The sequence below is a fragment of the Sphaerodactylus townsendi genome, linkage group LG16 (genome assembly GCF_021028975.2).
Source record: "Sphaerodactylus townsendi isolate TG3544 linkage group LG16, MPM_Stown_v2.3, whole genome shotgun sequence".
NCBI lineage: Eukaryota > Metazoa > Chordata > Lepidosauria > Squamata > Sphaerodactylidae > Sphaerodactylus > Sphaerodactylus townsendi.
The window spans coordinates 10,331,287-10,349,080 of record NC_059440.1 but is presented as its reverse complement, the minus strand read 5'-3'; the positions used below and the strand labels follow the sequence as shown (position 1 = coordinate 10,349,080).

At 49.2% G+C, this 17,794-nt stretch overlaps 1 protein-coding gene across 2 annotated transcripts in view; it reads right to left on the bottom strand.

Annotated features, from left to right (window-relative positions):
* FLOT2 (flotillin 2) overlaps nt 1–7,019 on the bottom strand; it is a 35,288-nt gene extending 28,269 nt beyond the window's left edge. The window contains exon 1 of one of the 2 annotated variants that reach the window (XM_048518846.1): nt 6,802–7,019. In XM_048518846.1, the coding sequence (XP_048374803.1) occupies nt 6,802–6,850 (49 nt within the window). In that variant the 5' untranslated portion in view covers nt 6,851–7,019. The remainder of the gene's footprint in view (nt 1–6,801) is intronic. The other variant, XM_048518845.1, reaches the window with a different exon arrangement.
* Nucleotides 7,020–17,794: the final 10,775 nt, after the last annotated feature.

Below are 17,794 nucleotides of genomic sequence, written 5' to 3'. Positions count from 1 at the left end.
AGTCAGGGCAGACTTTGAGGAGATTAATCGCCGGCCTTTAATCACCCAATAATCACCCAAAATTAATTATGTGGAAGATCGGTGCCACAATCCACTTCCTGCTGCAGATGTCAACGACACATCTGAGAAGCTTTGCTAGATTTTCGTCAGATGTCTGGGTCGTTAAATCTGGCGATTTAAATAAATCAAAAGATTAGAGTTATGAACATAAAAAAATGAATTATTCAGCATCTTCAAACCAAGTCCATTATCCTCCATCAGGCACTTTAAGTTGAAGTCGGCTTGACTACGGAGCCACGGCCAAAAATGCAACTTCTGAGGAGAGACGTTGCAAAGGCGGATTCGTGTGCTAAGTCTGACATTCTTTATTCTTTCTGTTAACAACATAAGAAGAGCCCTGCTGGATCAGAGCCCTCGTGGTTCATCTAGTCCAGCTTCCTGTTTCACACAGAGGCCAACTGGTTGAAATCGATGGTTGAAGGCATCTTGATTTAGCCATACTGGGCAATGCAATTACCACCGTGTACTCGTGAGAGATGAACTATAAGGAAATTGCCACAGACAGAAGAATGTTTACCAAGGTGAAGATCTGTGCTTCCTGGTCCAGAACAAAACCAAGCATGCTTCCCTGTGTGTGTACCTATCTTCACACACTGGCAATAGCACAATGCCCAAATGCTTCCTCATTCCTGTTAGCAGGGTTTGACAAATCCACGGCTCCTATAAATTTAATTGTAGCATCTTGTGTTTTCAACCATTTTTTTAAAAAAATTGTTAGTGTGTCTTCGGCAATCCTCTGTGGGCACGCGAGGCCTAGTTATCACTTCAAATCAGAATGTTCTGTTGTAAGACTTAAGAACCCATACGCTAGTTCTTGTTAGTGCTTGTTCATATGTAAATTTCGCTTTGTACCATTCGGAGATAGTAGAGAAGCTCATCACTTAAGCAGCAGCTTTCTCTACCAGCTTCAGCATTCAACTGTGTGTGTGGTAAAGGTAAAGTTTCCCCTTCAGTCGTGTTCGACCCTGGGGTACCACTGCAAGCAGTGATTTCATAGGCAAGTCTCTTTTGTGGGGTAGCTTGCCATTGCTTTCCCCGGCTATTCTTTACCCCCTAGCTATGAGCTAGGTACTCATTTACCGACCAAGAAATGGATGGATGGCTGAGTGGACCATGAGCCAGCTGCCAGGATATCTGACCCACAGGGGGCTCGAACTCCTGACAGTGTGAGTGGCAGTGCAAGCACTTAACCACTACGCCATGCGGCTCCTGATGTGTGTGCTATGTGCCGCCAAGCCGATTCAGAGCAACCATTCCTCCAAAAGGTCCTAGTGCGAACAGGTCTTGCAAGCTGACCTGTTAGCTGTGGATTGCCAATCAATTTCTTCCTCTTTTCCTTCAACTTTTCCTAGCATTATTGTCTTTTCCAGTGAGTCTTGTCTCCTCATACTATGACCTAAGTATGACAGCCTCAGTCTAGTCCCTATAGCTTCCAGAAACAGTTCAAGCTTGAATTTGATCTAGAACCCACTGATTTGTCTTCCTGGCGGTCTACAGCATCTGTAAAACTCTCCTCCAGCAATCCAGTTCAAAGGAATCCACTTGTATATAAAATGGATGTCCTAGATATTAATTTCTGTCTGATGTAAATCTACCAATTCCAGCTACGGTGCCGGGGCTCCGAGACACAGCCCCCAACAGGCAAGTCACAGATTAATCTGAAATCAATTAGCCCTGCTCTCATTAGAAATGGTCCTCCCAAGACTCTGGAATGCAGTCTGCTTGGGCATATAGGAAGGACCAGAAGCCGTCCATGTTCTCAGCAACATTCTGTAAGATTAGAAAGAACCCTAATGCCCCTTCACTACCATTTTCTTCCTCTGCTTTTTCTAGGAAAGGCCTACAGAACCACTCGTGCAACACCAACCCGCACAGAGCTCTGTGTAGCTGCCAGCTAGGGACTTAATGAACTTTTCCCCCTGCCTACCTTAGATTACAGAAATGAAGGTGGTGGTGGTGCGGTCAACCAAACACTTTTTCTAGGGAAGGCCTACTGAACCACTCATGCAACACCAACCCACACAGAGCTCTGTGTAGCTGCCAGCTAGGGACTTAATGAATCTTTTCCTCTGCCTACTTCAGATTACAGAAATGAAGGTGGTGGTGGTGGTGCGGTCAACCAAGCACCCGTGGTCACAGACAACCCAGTTCTTTGCCCTAGTGGACATGGCATTGATTCCTACACAATTTGGGAAGTGAGGAAAAGCAGGAAAAGGGTTGGAGTTTTATCAAATTATCCACTGGATGGAGAAAGTGGATACAGAGAACTTTACTGCCTCCTGCATAACACCAGAACTCAGGGCCTCTGAAAAGATGGCCAACGGGTTCAGCACAGACAAAAGAAAGTACTTCTTCACTCTATGAATGATTGAATTATGGAATTCATTGTCAATTGATGTCACGATGGCCAGAGGCATGGATGGCTGTAAAAGGCAATTAGGCAGATTCTTGGGAGGATAGGCCCATCAGTGGTTGAAGAAGAAGAAGAAGAAGAAGAAGAAGAAGAAGAAGAAGGAGAAGGAGAAGGAGAAGGAGAAGGAGAAGGAGAAGGAGAAGGAGGAGGAGGAGGAGGAGGAGGAGGAGGAGGAGGAGGAGGAGGAGGAGGAGAAGGAGTTTGGATTTACATCCCACCATTCTCCCTGTAAGAAGACACAAGGTGGCTTACAAACTCTTTTCCCTTCCTCTCTCCACAGACACCTTGTGAAGTAGGTGAAGCTGAGAGAATTCAGAGAGAACTGTGACTAGCCCAAGGTCACCCAGCAGGAATGTAGGAGTGCAGAAACACATCTGGTTCACCAGATGTGCCTCTGCCACTCAGGTGGAGGAGTGGGGAATCAAACCCGGTTCTCCAGATTACAATCCACCTGCTCTTCACCACTACATCACACTGGCTCTATTAACCATAATAACCTAAGGCAGTGGTGGCGAACCTTTGGCACTCCAAACGTTATGGACCACAATTCCCATCAGCCCCTTCCAGCATGGCCATAACGTCTGGAGTGCCAAAGGTTCACCACCACAGACCTAAGGTATAGGTGGTAACATAAGGCCAAGAACTTCACCTTGGTGCCGTTGGTTGGCCCTCTAGGGCCACTGCCTGGTCAGTGTCTGAAGCAGCACGCTGGGCTAGAGGGACTATTGGCCTGGTCCAGCAGGGACCTTTTATGTTCTTAAAAAACAAGACCCTAACACAGGGTTAATTCCTTCTCCCAGGAACAGAATAAGCATGCCAACACATAGAAAGACACCTCCTTGCAGAAGTTACTACGAGATAAAAGCCTGCCCGAGAATGATATGAATCAGACTTTGACGTTTGGATCTGCTGCAAATCAAAGCCCCGTCTCTTCTTGTATACTGCGGTTTGCCAAAGAATTTTATGAAGGCATTCCTAGGGCATGGTTCTTCCGGGTTTGTTTGAAAGGATCACTATAAGTACTGCCAATTTCCGTATGAAGGTGTAAGGCAAATATACTCCTCACAGCAGGGTCTTTGTTATTGTTTTGGTGATGTATTTTCATAATTTTAATCAATAATTATTATTTCATCAATGTTTTTATTGTCGTAACCAGCCTTGGGCCCTGGCTGTGTTAGGGTAACAGCAGGTGCATACAAATTCCTAAGTTTTCACCAGGTCCGGCTGAGGCAGAAACATACAGACTGTTGCTTGGTTTTGCTTCTTTAAATTAAAATCAATATACAACCTGTTGTCTACCTCCTGAAAAGGGGGCAGGATAGCAAAGCTGTTGAAGTTAACTAGCATTATCCAGGTCTTGCCCAAATTACATGTTTAGGGAAGTAATTAATTATAGAGATGGGGTAGGATAGTGGTTAAGACTGAGAAGCAGGGAAGTCCAAGTTCACAGCCACAAACCCCTTAGGTGGCCTGGGTCAAGGTGTTTTCAGGCCTCACATAAATGTAGTATAATGGAATAAGGAGCCACATAGTGGTTAAGTGCTTGCACTGCCACTCACACAGTCAGGAGTTCGAGCCCCCTGGGGGTCAGATATCCTGGCAGCTGGCTCATGGTCAACTCAGCCATCCATCCATTCCTTGGTCGATAAATGAGTACCTAGCACATAGCTAGGGGGTAAAGAATAGCTGGGAAAAGCAATGGCAAACTACCCCACAAAAGAGGCTTGCCTATGAAATCACTGCTTGCAGTGGTACCCCAGGGTCGGACACGACTGAAGGGGAAACTTTACCTTTATAATGGAATAGTTCAAGAGGGCGCTTTTATAAGAGAACAGGATCATAGACAATTAGTTAATGTCATCTCGCTGAACTGATTTCTAATTTTCATCTTTTGCACAATAGGATGTCATATATTCTTGGCGCCATTTCCTGATTTTGCATCCTGGTCCTATTGCATCATTTGCCTTACACGGTTCATTTATCTTACATGGGTCAACAGCATGACTTCTACGATTTTGTCATCTGCCTTGAATCTCTGAGAGAAAGGCAGGCTACAAAAATAAATCCGTGATATTGGGACAATTGTTCTGGCCTTCTGTACTGATTACCAAAAACCAGGGAGCGGTACAGTACAAATCGCAAACTCAGGAAAAATGAATAAAGTACCTCCAGGCAATATGTTAAAGTGTAAGAAGTATCTTAAAGTAATACATGCACAAACATACCTGAATCTGTTTATAAGACAATTGTAACAAATGTATGTTTAATGTGGTTTGTATATGGTTTTCTTATTACATGTTTGGTGTATGTCTGTGCACGTATCACTTTATGATATTTCTTACACTTTAAAATATTGGCTGGACGTACTTTATTCATTTTTCCTGAGTTTGCTATTGTACTGATTTACAAAGTGGTTGTACCACTGAAACACTTAAGCGGACGTAAATGCAGTAGTTAGGTCCTCAGTCCTCTGAAGGAAAATAAAGGGGGGTGGATCCACCACTGTTATCAGGACCTCAAGAGAGCCAGCATGGTGTAGTGGTTAAGAGCAGGTGCACTCTAATCTGGAGAACTGCGTTTGATTCCCCGCTCTACCACTTGAGCGGTAGAGGCTTATCTGGTGAACTAGTCCACTCCAACACATGCCAGCTAGGTGGCCTTGGGCTAGTCACAGTTCTTCGGAGCTAATCTCACACCTATCTCACAGGGTGTTTGTTGTGGGGGGAGGGCAAGGAGATTGTAAGCCCCTTTGAGTCTCCTTACAAAAGAGAAAGGGGGGATATAAATCCAACTCTTCAATGCGGATATAGAAGCTTTGCAGGCAAACAATTCCAGATCCAATTTATAGCACGTCCCATTTAAAAAGACCACAGACAACAGGGAAGTGAAAGGCCATGAGGAAGAAACTATAGCAATTTGTAGCCCTGGCACTAGTTGGCCAGATGGGCCCGCGACCTGATCCAGTATCCGGCAGTGTTATATATCCACAATTAGGTTACATTCTAAGGTAAAAGTAGACAGAACGGAAGTTAAAACCTACACAAGCTCGCAGCCAGACATCTTGCCTGCTATCAGAAATCTCTGCATTTGCAAGAGAGCGTTAAGAGTATCAGCCAATAACTGCATGTTCTCTTTTCCAGCACGGCCACATCTGACAGGCCCGCTCATTAGCAGACAGAAGGCAAGGCTGGAAGGGTGTGGCATTAGCATAGCATTACCGTTTTTTCCCCAGCATCACCTTCCGGCTACTGCGGTTAGCCTCAGCTACAAATAAGGGGGGCAAGACGGCCTGCTTTTAAGAATCTGGATCATCCCACACTACTGAATCAGTTGCCAGGTTTTTAACAAAGGCACTTGGATCAAGGGTGAAACCTTTGTGTAAATTTTAGTCAATTGGTTTTAACATAATTTGCATTTTACCACTTTTTATATGCCATTAAAGGTATTGTATTTGTATTTGTATTGAGAATCTGGATCAGCCAAGAAGGCAACCCACATCTGCGCTTGTAATTTCTTCTCATGCGAGAAGCTCGGGCTTCCTTCCGCCTGCAAATCTGTCTTTACCTTCCACTCACAGCCCAGCAGCTGGGCTGCGCTCGCTCGCTCGCGGGATCAGCACTCTGCACGTGCTCAGAGGGGCGCTGCCTTGTTACTGAGATTTCCCAGTGAATCCAGGCGCTGAGAAATTCAGAGCCGAGTTCAGGAAAACACTAGCCCCATCAAAACACGTTAACCGGTTAGGGATAGCATCCTCCAGGGGGGGACCCCCAGAATTACAGCTCATCTCCAGACTAGAGAGCAGTTCCTTTGGGGGGGAAAATGGACGCTTTGGAGGTCTGTGGGATTGGACACCACTGAGGTCCCTGCCCTCCCCAGGCTACATACCCACATTTCCAGGCGCTTCCCAACCCGGCAGCCCCACCCTCCCCATATCTGCAGGTGGCCAGGAGGAACTTGGCAACCCTACTGTTTGCAAATCACAAATCACAACCCCATGGATGCATATCATACATTACACTCCCCCCCCCCCCCCCCCCACAGACATATGCTTCCTGATCCTCCCATAAAGGTGTGGGGGCCGCCCCTGAAGACTCAGCTAACAGTTGCCAGGTCCATTCGGGGGCTCTCTGAGTGAGGGGGGGGGCAAGAGAGAATCACCATCCCCCACTCGTGCCCCTTATTGCACAAGAGCCGCCCCTGGGGAAAGTCCCGCAGGAGGAAGCCAGCACAGAAGAGACGCGGCCTGCTGGCCCCCGCTCCCTCTCCACGTTGGGGGGGGGGGGAGTGCGAGAATGGACTGCGCCCCCCCCCTCCCTTCACCCGCTTACCTGACACGACCAGCGCCTCATTGGGCCCCACCGTGTGACAGTTGCCCATGGCGAAGGCCCCTCGCTGCGCTGCGCTGCGCTTGGCTCGGGATCCCAATCACGCCTCGGGCGCGGCGGCTCCTCCCCCCGGCCCCTCCCCGGCCCCGCCTACCAGGAGCGCGTCGGAGGGAGGGGGCGAACGGGCGGGAAAGAGGTCGCCTCCGCGGGCGCCATCTTGGAGGGAGGGGGAGGGGGCGCTCCAGAACGAGTGACCGTTGCGGGGGAGGGGCAGTTCCAGCATGACCGTTGCAGGGAGGGGAGGGGAGGGGGAGGTAATGCAATAAGGAGCTTCCAGAGGGAAACGTTGGCTTGAGGTAGGTTTTCCCCCCTCCCTTGGATACAGAAAAGGGTGCAATAAATAGGAATGTTTTTATTGCACAATGATATGTGAGTCCATAAGATGGATATGTGACGCTCTAACACGCATATAAACATAGATACACACACAAACATTCCAGTAGATACATAGATTCACACATGGATACATTTATACGCGCATACATATAAATACACATACACGCACACACATATGTGTGTTTGTGTGCGTGCATGTGTATACACATACACACATATATAAAAGGCCCCAATACATATGCACACACATATATTGATACCTAGATACATTATACAGTTTTTCAGTGACGCTCTAACAGGCATATAAACATAGATACACACACAAACATACCGGTAGATACATAGATTCATACATGGATACATATATACGCGCATACATATAAATACACATACACACATATATAGAAGGTTCCATTACATATATACACACATATATTGATACCTAGATACTTTATACAGTGAAACTATACATTGTACAGTTTTTCCCCCTCCCTTGAATACAGAAAAGGGTGCAATAAATAGAAATATTTTATCGCACAATGATATGTGAGTCCATAAGATGGATATGGGATGCTCTAACACGCATATAAACATAGATACACACACAAACATACCAGTAGATACATAGATTCATACATGGATACATATATACACACATACATATAAATACACATACACGCACACACATGTGTGTTTGTGTGTGTGCATGTATATACACATACACACATATATAAAAGGCCCCAATACATATACATACACACATATTGATACCTAGATACATTATACAGTGAAACTGTATACATTATACAGTTTTCCCCCCTCCCTTGAATACAGAAAAGGGTGCAATAAATAGAAATGTTTTTTATTGCACAATGATATGTGAGTCCATATGTGACACTCTAACACGCATATAAACATAGATACACAAACATACCGGTAGATACATAGATTCATACATGCAGTGGTGGGATTCAGCAGGTTCGCACCACCTCGGCAGAACCGGTTGTTAAAATGGTGCTTGTAAACAACCAGTTGTTAAATGATTTGAATCCCCCCACCGGAACCGCTTGTTAAATTATTTGAATCCCACCACTGCATGCATGGATACATATATACACACATACATATAAATACACATACAATCACGCACATATGTGTGTTTGTGTGCGTGCATGTGTATACACATACACACACATATAAAAGGCCCCAATACATAGCTGGAGGCTCCCTTGCCGTCTTCTGGCCCTTGCTTGGCCCAGTTCTCCCTGCTCTCGGAAGCCGCTGTTGACAGGGCCCTGGCTGCTGTTAGACCTACTACCTGTCCTCTGGATCCGTGCCCCTCCTGGCTTATTAAAGCGTGCCAGGCGGAGCTACGACCCCACCTGTTGAGTATCATCAATAGCTCCCTTGAGCAAGGAGTTTTCCCTGGTGGGTTGAAAGAGGCAGTGGTCCGCCCACTCTTGAAAAGACCATCGTTAGATCCTGGTGATCTGGCCAATTACCGCCCCGTTTCGAATCTTTCGTTTCTGGGGAAGGTAATTGAGAGAGTGGTGTTGGAGCAGCTTCGGGGTTTCCTGGAGGACACATCGGCTTTTGATCCCTTCCAATCCGGTTTCCGCGCTGGGCATGGGACGGAGACTGTTCTCGTCGCCGTCACAGATTTGCTCCGCTTACAACTAGACCAAGGCGGATCGGCGCTGCTGGTTTTGCTAGATCTAACCACAGTGTTTGATGTGGTCGATCACGACCTTTTGACCCACTGCCTTGCCGTTTCCGGGGTGCGAGGCACTGTCCTTGAATGGATTGCCTCGTTTCTCCGGGAGCGGACGCAGCAAGTGTTGTGTGGGGACCAAGCATCCCAGAGGTGCTCACTTCATTGTGGGGTGCCTCAGGGAGCGCTGCTGTCTCCGCTATTATTTAACATCTATATGCGACCCCTTGCTCAATTGGTGCGGAGCTTTGTGCTGGCCTGTCATCAATATTCCGATGAAACTCAGCTCATCCTGTTGATGGAGGGGGGATGTCGCCGCCTCTGCGGCTCTCCAGCATTGTTTGGGGGCCGTGGCTGGTTGGTTGAAACAGAGCAGGCTGAAACTGAATCCATCGAAGACGGAGATCCTCTGGCTGAGACGTGAGGGGAGGTTGGGAATTTCCAGCCGCCGGTGTGGGAGGGGGCTTTATTGGCACCAGCCCCCTCTGTCCGCGACCTGGGGGTCCACCTGGATTCGTCTCTTTCAATGGAGACCCAGGTGGCCCATATAACCCGGGTCGCGTTTTACCATCTTCGGCAGGCCCGACGGCTGGCTCCCTTCCTCTCCCGCGCTGACTTGGCCACTGTGGTCCATGCAACGGTCACCTCCAGGTTGGACTATTGCAACTCGCTCTACGCGGGCCTTCCCTTGCGTCTGATTCGGAGATTAAAGATGGTCCAGAATGCAGCGGCGCGCATGCTTATGGGAGGTGCCATGGGAGAGCATATTACACCTATGCTACGCCGCTTGCACTGGTTGCCAATTGAATACCGAATCATTTTCAAGGTGTTGGTGTTAACCTTTAAGGCCTTACGCGGCCTGGGGCCTCCGTACCTACGGGACTGTCTGACCCCATATGTCCCGAACCGGTCTCTGCGTTCGGCAGAGGCCAATTTACTGGTGATCCCTGGCCCCTCCATGATACGGCTGGCCTCCACCCGGGCCAGAGCCTTTACAGCTCTGGCCCCAGCCTGGTGGAACGCTCTACCTCCAGCTGTCCGGGCCCTGCGGGACCTTGCTGAGTTCTGCAGGGCCTGCAAGACTGAGCTGTTCCACCGGGCCTTTGGGGAGACTAGCCGTTGATAGGGGCCCCCTCCCTCCCTCCCTCCCTTCTTGTTCTTCCTTATGAAGACCTATAAATCCCACCCTGTGGCTTCTGTGGGAATGATAGTAGGCGCCATCTGGATCTAAAGTATTAATGCTGCATTTTAATAGAGTAAGGTTTATTTTTACCGGAGCCATCCTTATTTATATTACATTGTATTTTAATTGATGGTGCTCTTTATACTGTTCACCGCCCTGAGCCCTTCGGGGGAGGGCGGTTTATAAACCTAATAAATAAATAAATAAATAAATAAAATACATATACACACACGTATATTGATGCCTAGATACATTATACAGTGGAACCTTGGTTTTCGTTGGTAATCCGTCCGAAAAGAATGGATGAAAACTGAAACCGATGAAAACCGAGCCAAACTTTTCCATAAGAATCAATGTAAATCCAATTAATCTGTTCTAGGCACTCCAAAAAACATACCAAAAACACATTTTTGGTGAATAAACATAGTGTTTAATGCTGAAAACAGTAACAAACAATAACACTAGGACCAACTTCAGAGCCAGTGGACCAACATCGCACCAGAAAGCTGTCCAAAGAGGTCTGTTTCACTTCAGAGGTCAGACTCTATGGTATACCACAGAGTCGAAGAGAAACAGAATTCCCTCTTCATATACAGCCCCCAAACCTCCAGGAATTTTGAAAGCCAGAGTTTGCAAGCCTAACTTTGGGGGACCAGTTGGAGCTGACCTCTTTTCCTTGGTCAGCCTTTATAAAGATATACAGTCATATTGGTCTATGCAAAATTTAAAAAACGATAAAATCTTATTTATCGTATTTTGTTTGGACCAATCAAATCAACACCAAATATTGTGCAAGCTTTTGAGCTCGCCAGAACTCTTCTTCAGCCTGAGAATATTTATCATGCCACAGTGTTAGGACATCCTCTGTCAGATGCAGGCAGGAAAACAGTTTAATTTTATTGCTGGTGTTAGGTTACAGCACATTCTCTAGGAAGCAGAATTCATTCCATGACGTCTGCTCTTTGATCATTCACTGAAATACAGAAAGCGGGCAAAGTTCATCCCAAATCATCTCAAATGTCAAATGAGACACACACAGTTCCTTTGCAGGGTGAGCAATGGAAAGCCCCCTGTAGTCTCTATATTTGCAAAATCTGAGATAAATGTAAGATAATGCAGTAAGTAATAGAATTAATTAAAGCTAACTTGAGTGGTATTACTTTGTGTTCATAACAGATTTCCCCACTCCAGATCGGCATTCATTCTTTTGAAATCAGGAATTGCTTCAGTAGAAAAAGTTGCACAGCCTATTGGTCCACCCAAACTTCAAAACTAACAATAAAATCTGTATGGTACCTTTTGTTAGGACCAGTCAAATTGACACAGAGGTCTGAGCCAAACAAGACTCCAAGTGCACTATGGGCTATGTGAGCGGGTGAGCTGTAGATTATGCTTTAAATCACATGAAGCACACTCTTGAGGAATCAAGACTGTGGAAGGCAATGGCAGTGAATAGCTGTTAGGTCTTGAACCTTAAGCCAATAAACAGGCTCTGTAGTGTTGTTCAGTAGCATTTATTGATGAGGCATTGAAGCACCAAAGCTTGGCAGAGCCAGTTCTGACAAACCTGGTCTTTGCCATCTCCTTTATCACATTGCAAGTCCCTCCTCCGGCTTTCCCAAGGAGTTGTAAAAAACAGTCCCCGGAGCTGAGGCACCCCAAGGTCGGTGTGACAAATAGTAAGAGAAAGCCACCTGGCTTCCTGCCCCCACGAGATAACGGATGCAACTCTGTATTGTCGAAGGCTTTCACGGCCGGATTCAACTGGTTCTGGTGGGTCTTGCCTGCATCTGTGGCTGGCATCTTCAGAGGTGTAGCACAGAGAGAAGTCTGTTACACACTGTGTCTTGTGATGCAACTCTGTTTCACATGGGACCAGGGTGCAGGGGAAGCCTAGTTATCTACAAAGCATGTGAAGCCATAAAGTACAGATCAAGAAAAGAATTCCCCAGATGGCAGTAGTAACATATAGTGGGCTGGTTACATATATCTTTTAGCAGCATTGATCTGTAGCTTTAAGCAGTACCTAGCTCATAGCTGGGGGGGTAAAGAATAGCCGGGGAAAGCAATGGCAATGGAGTCTAAGAGTTTCTACTCAAAAAGACAAAAATGTATCAGGTTATTATTAATGCTGATCCAGTCTCTCTTTGACTCAGGATGGGGAGTTCACTGCTTGGCACACAGAAGTTCCCGGTTCAATCCCATGGCACCTCCAGTAAAGAATCCGGTCATCAGTGATGTGATGTGAAAGACCTTTGCCTGACACCCTGGAGAGCTGTTGCCACTCAGAGTAGTCAAGGCTGACTTGAATGGGCCAGCGGTTTGATTCCCTCTAAGGCGCCGCTATGTGAGTGGATGAAAGCAGAGCTCAAGGCATGTCCAGGTCAGTCCAACGTCCAGGTGGTTGACGTGGGATGAACTTTTGTACATCCAGCACAGGAAACTGGTGTCCCTCCAAACCTTTCTGCACAGAGTCACTATACTATAATGTACTGTGGCCTTCTTGGGCTAGGGCAGCGGCTGGGAGGACTCCAGCCCAGCCACGTGGCCCCTTCAGCAGCTGCCGCCTTTCCTCACCTGTCTTCCCTCCCCCCAACATTGAAAAGGGGGCGCAGCAGCCAGGTAAGTGGCCGGTCGCAGGGGGAGGGGTGTGGCTGGGCCAAACTGGTTCTTAAAAAATTAGAATCCCACCACTGACCCAGGGGCTGACCCATGACACAGAGAGGCCGTGGCTCTTCCATTCCCTCAGTGGGTTGGGACAAGATGGCCCCAGGGATGCATTGGCTTGCACTAAGAATGGATGCATTGGATCACGATGGGTCAAAATTGGATCTAGGGTGAAGCGGGCTTTGAGGGCCTGAATGCCTTCTGGGTGTCTTTTGTCCAGTGGTATGGCATTTTGGGCCGCAAGAGCTGGGTCAACGGGTAGGCTAATTCTGCAAACTGCCGGATAAAGGCTCGGTAGTAATGACCTTCACCGCCACAATAGAAGCGCAGGTTGGCCATTCTTCAGGGCTGAGGCAAGGTCAGACTGCACCCCCACAATAGAAGCACAGGTTAGCCATTCTTCAGGGGTGAGGCGAGGTCACTCCACTCCCAAGTCTTGGCCTGAGGACTGGAACTCTGCTGTATGCTCAGCCACCGATAGCATGTCGTGTTGCAGGCGACGCATCTGCAGGGTCTGGTTTTGAGTAGCCAGGTCAGCAAGGGCATCAGCCACTGCCTGGTGCATCTTGGCAGAAGTATGGCCTGCTGGCCTCCTGCAGCCCTGAGGGTTGGTTGCAAACTGTGCTGGCTGGGTGGGGTGGTTTGTTGCCACAGCCACACGAAGGACTCAGGAGGCTCAGGGCTGGGCTGCTGGCAGTTCAACAATATGGTCCAAGTTTACCAAGTCCGCGAATTCCGTGCACTGCCTGATGAAGGCTCTGTAGTAATTCATGAAGCCTATGAATGGCTGTAGCTCTTTTCGGTTTCTTGGTGCTTGCCACTGCAATATGTCTTGGACCTTGTCGGAATATATCTGAATTCCCGATGGAGAGAGCAGGTGTCCTAAGAAGGTGACAGTGGTTAGATGGAAGACACATTTCTCCAGTTTTGTATACGATTGGTGCTGCTGCAATCGTTGACGCGCCGTCTGGACGCATTGGCGATGTTGCAAGGGGTGATGGGAAAATATCAAGATGTTATCCAGATAGATGATGATGAGCTGGTCTAGCATGTCCTGGAACACAGCTGGGGTTGGAGAAACCAAACAGCATGACCAGGTATTCATACTGGCTGTACTGGGTCCCAAATGCTGTCTTCCACTCCTCTCCAGCACGAATTCTGACCAAGTTGTAGGCGCCATGGAGGTCCAACGTGGCAAAGGTGGTGGCCCCTTTGACGTTATGCAGGAGGTCAGAGATTAGTGGCAGGGGGTACTGGTCACAAGTGATGATGTGGTTCAATGCCTGGTAATAATTACGGAGCCTCAATTCACCCCATTTTTTTCTTCACTAACAGAACTGGTGCTGAGGTGGGTGAAGTGGATGGTCAGACGAGCCCCCACCAGAGGTTCTTTTCCAGGACTTCTTGGAGAGCAGCCTGTTCTGGCTCAGAGAGAGAATTCAGACGACCCACCGGCAACGCTGCTGCTGGCCACCTGCATCCCTGAGGGATGGTTGCAACCTGTGCTGGCTGGGCGGGGCTGGTTTGCTGCCATAGCAACACGCAGGACCCAGGAGGCTCAGGGCTGGGCTGCTGGCAGTTCAACAAGGAATATGGTCCAAGTCCGCAAACTCCGTGCACTGCCTGATGAAGGCTCATGAAGTCTATGAACGGCTGTAGCTCTTTCCGGTTTCTTGGTGCTTGTCACTGCAATATGTCTTGGACCTTGTCGGAATATATCTGAATTCCCGATGGAGAGAGCTGGTGCCCTAAGAAGTTAACAGTGGTTACGTGGAAGACACATTTCTCCAGTTTTGAGGAGAAGTACTGAGGAGGCTCAGGGCTGGGCCGCTGGCAGTTCAGCAAAGAATAAAGTCCAAGGTTACCAAGTCCAGGGGAGAGTCCAAAGAGAAGTCAGCCAGGCCAGGAGCCAATTGCCAGGAATACATACAATAATCAGGAGAAATCCAGGAATCAGTATCAGAAGCCGGTCCGTAATTCGTCAGGTTTGGAGACAGCAGTGGTGTGCAGACAAGGTCAGCTGGAATCCAGTTTGCAACCAGAAGCCTGTGCTGGTAAAGGCTCTGCTGATTCCGCTGGCATCTCTCAGTTAACTCGGATGTTCCTGGAGCCTTTTATTAAGGCAGCTGGCTTTCCCCTCCACAGGGGACAACATTTTGGAGGACGCTGAGGTGATGGTGGCGGCTCAGGCCCAGATCTTGCTGCTTTGGTGCAGGGGCAAGGCAGCGGTGGAGGAGCTGCCTTGACGAAGGTGGACACCGGCTTCCCTGGGGCGAAGTTGTTGGTTTGGATCTTTGCATCAGCCTCCGGGGATAGCTGGCGCACATGTGGCACACTGGGAGGGGTTCCAGTGTGCGTGGCCTGTCCACTTTTTTTGGTGCTTTCTCCCTGCACCATGTTGTTGTTGGGCCTTCCTGGCGGTTCCTTCCTTTCCCAGGCTTGACCCAGGCCAGATTTTTAATTCTTCAGGGGTGAGGGGAGGCCAGACTGCACCCCCACAATAGTAGTACAGGTTGGCCATTCTTCAGGGCTGAGGCGATGTTAGACTGCACTCCTACAGTAGAAGTACAGGTTGGCCATTCTTCAGGGGTGAGGGGAGGCCAGACTGCTCCCCCACAATAGGAGCACAGATTGGCCATTCTTCAGGGCTGAGGCGATGTTAGACTGCACTCCTACAGTAGAAGTACAGGTTGGCCATTCTTCAGGGGTGAGGGGAGGCCAGACTGCACCCCCACAATAGGAGCACAGATTGGCCATTCTTCAGGGGTGAGGGGAGGCCAGACTGCCCCGACCTGCATGGGCTCGACTTGGTCACTAGTTGATCTTGGGGCGGTCTGGGGTGGCACCAGGGGGAGCTTGCTCCAGGCCCAGCGTCGACTCCCTTCCTTGTTGCGACGAGTGTCTTCCAGCCGCCGAACAATGTGTAAACACAAATGAGTCAGGGAGGCCAGATTCATGGCGGGGTCCACCCTGGCGACAGCATCTAAAATGTTCTCATTGAGCCCTTCCAGATATTGGTCGAGAATGGCGACATAATTCCATTCCAAGTCTTGGCCCGAGGACTGGAACTCTGCTGTGTGCTCAACCACCGATAGCAGGTCCTGTTGCGGGTGACACATCTGCAGGGTCTGGTTTTGAGTAGCCAGGTCAGCAAGGGCCGCTGCCTGGTGCGTCTTGGCAGAAGTATGGCCTGCTGGCCTCCTGCAGCCCTGAGGGTTGAGATTTTACTACTATAGAACTGTGCTGGCTACCGGTAGGAGTGGTTTTTATTTGCCACAGCCACACGAAGGACTCAAGGAGGCTCAGGGGTGGATGTTCCTGGAGCTTATTTATGATGTTTTTTACTGAGACCAGCAGCTTTCCCCACCACAGCCAAAGGGGGGAGATATTTTGGCGTTCGCCGAGGTGTCAGTGGCGGCTCATGCCCAGCCGCCGCAGCTCTGGGGAAGGAACCAGGGGCTCCGGTGCGCGTGGCCTGTCTACCTTCGTTGGTGTTTCCCCCCTGCCCCATGTTGTTCTGGGGCCTTCCTGGCTGTTGCTTCCATTCGTCTCTTCCTTCCGTTTTTAATGGCCTGCCCCTTCCCCTGGGTGAGGGCCAGTTGTGGTGGTTTGCCTTGACCAATGTGGGGAAGGGGCTCCAGGGGCAAGCCTGGGAAGGTGTTTCCTGTGTGCAGGCCCCCCTGACAACTGCACACAGGTGCAGCGTGTGGCTTGGAAGGCTCCCTCACACGTTGCTGCCTGCTCTTCAATGCCTTCGGTGGCTGGGAGGGAGGCTGGGGCACATTGGCATCCACGTTTATGTGAGGGAGCGTCAGCTGGGTCTTAAGGCGACTCTGCTCCAATAGAAGATGAGTGAGAATTGTGGGATGGTAGAGGTAAGCGCGTCCTCCTGCCGCCTGCAGAAATTGCCTCGCTTTTTGCGTCCCTTAATCTGTAAAGAGAAAAGGAAATGAGTGGATGAGACACTGAGGTGGGGAACCTTCAGAGGCCCCTAAGCAAGCACTCAGCGGATAGATAAACACCAAGCTCAGGGCTGGAGGTTCCTGGAGCTTATTTATGATTTTTATTTATTGAGACCAGCAGCTTTCCCCACCACAGCCAACGGGGGGAGATATTTTGGCGTTCGCCGAGGTGTCGGTGGCGGCTCAGGCCCAGCCGCCGCTGCTCTTGGGAAGGAACCAGCCAGTGTCCCTTTGGTGCAGGGGCAAGGTAGCGATGGAAGAGCTGCCTTGACAAAGGCAGACACTGGCTTCCTTGGGGTGAAGTTGTTGGTACTGATCTTCTCTTCAGCCTCCAGGGATAGCAGGCACACGTAGCACACCAGGAGGGGCTCCAGTGCGCATGGCATGTCTACCTTCGTTGGTGTTTCCCCCCTGCACCATGTTGTTCTGGGGCCTTCCTTTTTAATGGCCTGCCCCTTCCCCTGGGTGAGGGCCAGTTGTGGTGGTTTGCCCTGACCAAAGTGGGGAAGGGGCTCCAGGGACAAGCCTGGGAAGGTGTTTCCTGTGTGCAGGCCCCCCCTGACGACTGCACACAGGTGCAGCATGTGGCTTGGAACGTTGGCATCCAAGTTTATGTGAGGGAGCGTCAGCTGGGTTTTAAGGCGACTCTGCTCCAATAGAAGATGAGTGAGAATTATGGGATGGTAGTGGTAAGAGCGTCCTCCTGCCGCCTGCAGAAATTGCCTTGCTTTTTGCGTCTCTTCATCTGTAAAGAGAAAAGGAAATGAGTGGATGAGACACTGAGGTGGTGAACCTTCAGAGGCCCCTAAGCAAGCACTCAGCGGATAGATAAACACCAAGCTCAGGGCTGGAGGTTCCTGGAGCTTATTTATGATGTTTTTTTTATTGAGGCCAGCAGTTTTCCCCACCACAGCCAAAGGAGGGAGATATTTTGGCGTTCACCGAGGTGTCAGTGGTGGCTCAGGCCCAGCCGCCGCTGCTCTTGGGAAGGAACCAGCCAGTGGCCTTTGGTGCAGGGGCAAGGCAGCGATGAACGAGCTGCGTTGCCAAAGGCAGACACGGGCTTCCCTGGGGCGA